We start from the raw sequence: 7,247 nt of genomic DNA, 5'->3' as shown, positions 1-7,247 counted from the left end.
AGAATTCCATAGCTGGGCTGTAGGCAGGAGAACTAGGCTAACCAAATGATGTAACCCTAAAATTATGTAGCATTGCTCCTGACACTTTATACTAAAATATTTTTGTAGAGATGAACTGAAAATGAGAGAAGTATGACTAAGGGAGAGAGCAGAGTGAAGATGTCTTAGTCTGCTTGGGCTGCCATTAACTATTTCTGTAGGGTGAATGAACCATACCAATAATATGTCCTTAAAGAAAAACAACAGGAAACATCAGTAACTTCCAGCATGTATACAGCTGGAGGCCTTAAACACTGTTGTAGGAAGGAAAATAGCACAGCAGCTGGAAAGAGGAGAACAGCAGTTCTCCATAGAATTAAACCTACAGTTACCATAGGGTACAGAAATGTCACTTCTGAATCTACACCTAAGAAATGGAAAGGAGGGTATTAAGAGGTAATAGACACCAATGTGCATAGCAGCCACAGTCACAATAGCAAACACATGGAAACAATGTGTGCATCAACTGAGATGGAGTATAAATATATTTTTATACATGAAACATAAAAGTAGGAAGTTGTAACATATTCTTCATTAGAGGCATTTTTTAAAATATGATGTAAGAGAAATACTCTAATCACAGAACTATGACAGCTGCTGCATTCAAATTTAGTTAAATAAAATTGAATATAGACAGAAAATAGAATGGGTTTTCCATGGGCATGAGAGAAGGACAAGAAGTTATTTAATGGGTACAGATCAAGTTTGCAACATGAAACTATTATGGAAATGAATGGTAGTGATGGTTGTATAATGTTACATATGTACTTAATTCCACTGAAACATATGTAAAAATTTGGGAGTTACCAAATTTTGTCTTTTGCATATCTTGTCAGTAGATAAGTTTGCAAAGAAGAAAATGAGAGAGGATTGCCCAAAATAAATTCTACTTCATGCATTCTTTCAGTAAACAAAAAGTACATAAGATATATAACTACATAAATCTATTTTATATCTGAAATACACACTAATAAAACAATGGGGAATGGGCTGGGGATTTATCTCAGTGGTTTCACCACCTGCTGCACAAGCACAAGAACCCAAGTTCGATCCCTGGTACCAAAAAAAACACACAAAAAAATGGGAATAAAAGAAAGGGAAAAGTCCTATTTATCCTCCAAATTTGTCTCCTTTTTTCCAGTCATATATTAGAGACAGATTCCGTGGAAAGAGAAAATGCGTGTTTTCCCAACACTTTTGTCTTGCTGGGCTTCTCAGAGTTTCCATGGATGGAGATGCCCCTCTCTGCAGTGGTCCTGGTCTCCTACCTCCTCACCCTGGTGGGGAACAGCTCCATAATCCTCCTCTCACTGGTGGACCCCAGACTCCAAATGCCCATGGACAACCTTTCTCTGCTGGACCTTGGCCTCACCAGCACCATTGTTCCCCAGCTGCTGGCCAATCTGTGGGGACCAGACAAGACAATTGCTGCCTGGGGCTGCATCACACAGGTCTTTCTTTTCTGCTGAATAACTTCCACTGAATGTACCCTACTGGCTGTGAGGCCCACTGATCATTATGTGGCCATCTGCCAGCCTCTCCGATACATGCTCATAATGCATCCCTGGATGTGTGTGGATATGGCAGCTGCCTCCTGGTCCAGTGGCCTGGCCATTGTTCTGGTGCAAGATACACTCACACTCCATCTCCCCTTCTGTGGACACCACACCCTGGACCATTTCTTCTGTGAGATACCTGTGTTCATCAACCTGGCCTGTGGGGACACCACTGATAATAAGCTGCTAATAAGCATCATATTGGCATCCATTCCATTAGGAATGGTGAGTCCCCTGCTGGTGGTCATCTCCTACACTTTCATTGCTAGAGCTGTACTGAAACTACCTTCAGCTAAAGGCAGGCACAAGGCACTCAGTACCTGCAGTTCCCACCTGCTGGTGGTCACCACGTACTTTGGACCAGCCATCTACTTGTACCTCCAGCCTTCATCCAAAAGTTCCCAGGCCAAGTTCATGCCCTTCTTCTGCTGCATTATGGCCCCAGTGCTCAATCCACTCATCTACACCCTGAGAAACAAGGATGTAAAGACAGCATGGAAGAGGGTCCTGCAATCCCAGGGTGGGGTGAAGTCTATAAAAGCCAGAAGATCACTGTCTGTCTCCTAAGCAACAACATCCACACATCAATAAACCCTGGCATATCATATCTACTTTTCCAAAAGAGTGTCCATGACCTCCAAAACAGTTTCCCAATTCTCAAGGACAGCCTCCTTGATGACTGGAAAAAATTCTGAACTAGAAAGTTCTCTCATCATTAGTCTCACAGAGAGCCATTGTCCTTTACTAAACCCTTTGTATGTGTCTAGTTCCTGTAGATACAATGTGCAGCATGGACCGTGAATATTTGGGCTAGTGAAAATATCATATTTTCTTCCCTTTCTCTTCTCTTTCTTTCATTTTTCTTTCCTTTATTACTTTCTTTTTTCTTTAAATTGTTTTTCACATAATTATGCTCATTTATTAATTGTATGGAATATTGGATTCCATTTTGACACTCTTCTAGGTGCATTTAATGTGCATTTATCACATCCATTCTCCCTATTCCACTGTCTTATCCCCCAAACCCTCTCCTGAGCACCTGTGCCTTTCTAATACTCCATCACCTCCTATCATCTTTTTCCTCTAGTTTCCATGTATATCAATAAATGTGACATTTATCTTTCAGTGTCTGGCTCGATTTACTTACAGTGATGATTTTCAATTCCTTCAGTTTTCTGACATTGACATGATTTTGCTTTCCTTTATCATTAATCACATTTCATTGTGTATATGCCACTTTTTCTTTATTCATTCATCCACTGATGGGCATCTATGTTGATTCCATAACTTAGCTTCTATAGTGTGACAATAAATATTGGTATGCAAGTTGTCTCTAATTTATGCTGACTTTAACTACTTTGAGAAATACATAATGGAGTGATTTGTGGTACCTATATTTGTAGTTTTATTTTGGTGTTTTAAAGGAATCTCCATATTGATTTAATTGTGGCTGTACTAATTTACATTACCACCCCAAAATATTTAAGAATTTCATTTGCCCTGTATCCTCACCAGCATTTATTTTATTTGAATTCTTGATAATACCATTTTGATTGGGGTGAGATGGAATCTCAACATAGTTCAGATTTGCATTTCTTCAGTGGCTATAGGTATTGAGTATTGTTCATACTTCTTTCAAACTTCTTTTGAGAAGTTTCTGATCAGACCTTCATCCCATTTTCTGAGTTTCTGTTATTTCTCAATATTAACCACCAGTCAAATGAATACCTGAATAAGACTTTAGCCCATTCTGCAGGCTGTCTCTTTACTTCAGTTTGTCATTATTTCCTTGGGTATGCCGAGTACTTTTAAATTCATGAAATTCCTTTGGTCAATTCTTGCTATTATTTTCTGAGCTGTTAGATCCCATTCAGGAAATCAATGTCTGTACCAATATCTTAAAGTGTTTCCACTGTGTTTTCCTCTAGCAGTTTCAAGTCTTACATTAAGGTCTTTGGTCCATTTTGAGTTGGTGTTTGCACATGGTGAGACATAAGAATCTCGTTCCAAACTTCTACAATTTTCTTGTGTCCATTTTCCCAGTATCATTTGTTGAAAGAAGCCCTTTTCTCCAATGGACTTTTTAGCTGCTCTTTTGAGATGGTCTTTTTCTTAGTTAATCTATTTTTATCCACTGAACTACGCCACTCTGTTTGAAGGAGAGGAGGGGAAAGAGATGAAAAAAAGAATGAAGCTATGTTGTGTACATGTACCAAATCTCCGCAAGGAATGCAATCATGCACTGCAAACATATACTAATACAAATTTTTAAAATACACAAAAAACAAAGACTCTATGGGATATTTTGATATGAGGGTTTGTGGTAACATAAGCAATGTTCCTCTTGCTCAAGATTGCTTTTACTACACAAAGTCTTCCATAGAGTTTTCTATATGGATTTTAATATCTTTTCTCATTCTGTGGAGAATGAAATTTGTATGTTCATAATCACTTTTGATATTATGCCCATAATAAAAATATTAAGACAGGGTGTGGTGGCACACACCTGTAATCCCAACACTTAGGAGGCTAGGCAGAAGAATCACTGTGAGTTCAAGGCCAGCCTGATCTACATAGTGAGTTGAAGGCCAGGCTGAACTACATAGTGAGAATTTGTCTCAAAAAATTACAGGTATTAAATATACCCAACCCAAGCACATTGGAGTTCTTTCCATCTTCTAGGGTCTTCTTCAATTTATTTCTTCAGTTATTTATAATTATCATTTTAGAGACTTTTTTGTCATTGGGTAGGTTTATTCATAGGTGCATCTGTGTGTGTGTGTGTGTGTGTGTGTGTGTGTGTGTACACTGATTGTAATATTTTTCTGATTTCTTAATGAATTTGTGATTAATATATAGGAAATCTAGCCACTTTCTAGTTTGATATTTTTTCCTAAATCACTGCTGAAATCATCAGCACAGGAGAATTTTAGTGGGCTCTAGAGTTTTCTATCTATAAAATCATGGCATCTTGAATCAAGAATAATTTGAGTTTTTCATCATTGCATCACTTCACTGAAACCAATTGGATCATGGTGTATGATTTTAGTGTGATTTTGAATTCTATTTGCAAATATCTTTTGAAATTTTTCATGCCTTTGTTCATCAAGGGTATTTGCCTAGGGTTTTCTTTTTTGTTGTATCTTTACAATGTTTTGTTAGCAGGGTAATACTGACTTTATGAAACATATTTGGAAACACTCCTCTATTTTCTGTCAAAGTTTGAGGAGCATTTGTACAATTTTCTCTTTAAAAGTTTGGTAAAACACAGTGGATAATTTGTCCAGTCCTGGAGTTTACTTTGCTAGGAAAATACTACTGCTTCAATCTCATTGCTTATTATTGATCTGTTTCAGTTATTTATACTAATATCTTGGTCCAGTAAAATATATGTATCTAGAATATGGTCCATTTATTTCCATTGATTTCCCAAATTATTGGAAAGTTATTTTCAAAGTATTTCCTGATGATATATTGGATTTCAGCTTGTCTAGTGTAATATTTCCCTTCTCCCACCAAATTTTGTTTACTGGGGCTTACTTTTTCTTTTGATTAATTTTCTTAAGCGTCTGTTCATTTTCTTTACCAATTCAAAGAACCAATGCTTGATAGAACTCAGGTAATGGATGTTCAAATAAGGGCTACAGAACATGTTGACTTACATATTAAATAAACTAAACAAAACCTTCCTAGGCAGAGTGTTTGTAACAAATGTCTTAGTGTTCAAAACAAAACTGATATTTTTCTTTACTTCTCAACTCAGTACACTTATCCAAGATTCCTGCAGGGTGATAGTCATCTCTTCTGATTGGAACCTGGAAGATACTCAGACCTCCTTGTCCAAGTATTCATTCTCCCTTTCAGGAGAGTATGTCTGATCCTTGCTTCAAAGTAATACTGTCATGCTGATCATGTCTAAGATGTCTGAGACATTTCTGTCCAATGACCATCCCTATAAAAATACACACAATGAATTCTATGCCAGGAAATTGTGGAGGATCTATCTTTAGCTCACTGTTGAAGTAAATCAGCCAAAACCTATGTCTTTTTCTCAAAATTCTTATTCATCTTATTCTCAAACTTATTCAACTGGCTGGTCCTGGTTATTATAACCTGTGAAGGCCTCTTTTACCAAGGTTGAGAGTGGGATTTCAGGTCCTGACTCAAGTTTTGAAACTTCCTTCAAACACCTGAAAAGAATGCATTATAAAATGCATGGCTGTTAGGGCTCTCACTTCTGATGACCCTGGGTCAATTTTAGTACACATTAAGTAGGCATCTAACAAGTGATTTAAAAACAGTGGTAGTATGCTTTCTTTCTTACACGATCTCTTTGACACTCTCATAATTGACTGGTGTAACTTGTCACCTTCCCATTCCTCCTGTAAAACAAGATAAAAACTCTCCAACTTCCCTTTATGGATACAATTTTCAGGTCTCACTGAGGATCTTAATGGGGAACTGTATCTTCCCCTGGCCTATGGGCCAGGCATGCTGTGTTAGTTGCTAACATATTACTACTTCACCAGCAATTCTAAGAATATGTACTTTAAATTTTAGGAAAAGAACAACATCTTAAAGTGAAAAAGATATTGCTTCAGATCAGGAGGATAATAATGAGTAGCCCAGAGAAAAATAATGTGATAAGGTATAATAATTCCTTCAAAGGAGAAAAAAAGATGTGCTCAACTGAAGAAATTCATCACTTAATTCACCAGGATAGTCCTAAAAATGAATACACTTTTCTTTACACTGAAACAAGTTTAAAACTGAGAAAGGAAGATGTGCTCTGATAGCTTCTTCATCCCCCCCAAACTTCCCATAATGGAAACATTCCCCTGAATAAAGTGAGGTGTTGGAGGAGCAGAGGAGCCCAGCACTGTTTGACAACTCTGGCACTGCCCCTTTGGCATAGAGGAGTGCAGGAGCCAGCTGCACTGGCACCAGTGCCCCCCTCACCTCTGGCCACTGGGCTATGCCAGTACCTGGCACAACAGAGGGGAAGTGGGTCAGAAAGGCCATTTTTCTGAGCTCCAGAAGATAGACCAGAGGTGAACAAGAGAAGAGGGCCTCTCTGGGGCTCCTTGATGAAAATTGAAGCCCATAGGATCAGTGAAGAAAATCTCTGCAATAAAGGCACACCAGACCACCTCAGTTGGTAAGGTGGAGGGATCACCACCTCCCATTAGAACCTGGACTATATTCAGTGAAAGGGAAGCTGGAACCTATGGTAGAACCTTGCAGAGTTCAACCCAGTAGAGGGTCAGAGAACTCAACTTGGGCCTTGAAGCCAGAAATCAGCCTGAATCTCAGGGGACAGCTTCTGGTTTGCTGAGCGTAATTGACTTAGAACTGCGCTCTTCTGACCATGCTGTCTATTGTGACAGCAGAGACATACTCTGAAGGAGGCCTTCTTTCATTTTTATTTTTTATTTTCAGCTATTTTTTTCTTTTATTTTTAATTTTTTAAATTTTTTCTTCTATTTTCAAATTTATTTTTTTATTTTATTTCTTCTTTTTTCTCTTCTCTCTTTCTCTCTCCCACCTTGTTCTTCATCTCTCTTGCTTTTTGTTCCTGTTCCTGTCCTAATTCAGACTTCTTTTTACATTCATTTTCTTTTCATCTCTCTTTTCCTTCCTCTCAATTGTCAT

The 7,247-nt window shown here is 38.0% G+C and overlaps 1 protein-coding gene across 1 annotated transcript; it reads left to right on the top strand.

The window, feature by feature from the left end:
- Positions 1-1,619: 1,619 nt before the first annotated feature.
- Positions 1,620-2,162, top strand: LOC147822084 (olfactory receptor 2G3-like). The gene has a single exon (XM_087197549.1). The coding sequence runs from the start codon at positions 1,620-1,622 to the stop codon at positions 2,160-2,162; it is 543 nt and encodes a 180-aa protein (XP_087053675.1).
- The last annotated feature ends 5,085 nt before the right edge of the window (positions 2,163-7,247 follow it).

Source organism: Heterocephalus glaber, unplaced genomic scaffold (genome assembly GCF_053883595.1).
Source record: "Heterocephalus glaber isolate CG9 unplaced genomic scaffold, H.glaber_assembly_v1.0 deba00001673, whole genome shotgun sequence".
NCBI classification, from domain to species: domain Eukaryota; kingdom Metazoa; phylum Chordata; class Mammalia; order Rodentia; family Bathyergidae; genus Heterocephalus; species Heterocephalus glaber.
Note: the sequence above shows the minus strand (reverse complement) of the source record. Positions and strands in the feature narration are given on the sequence as shown.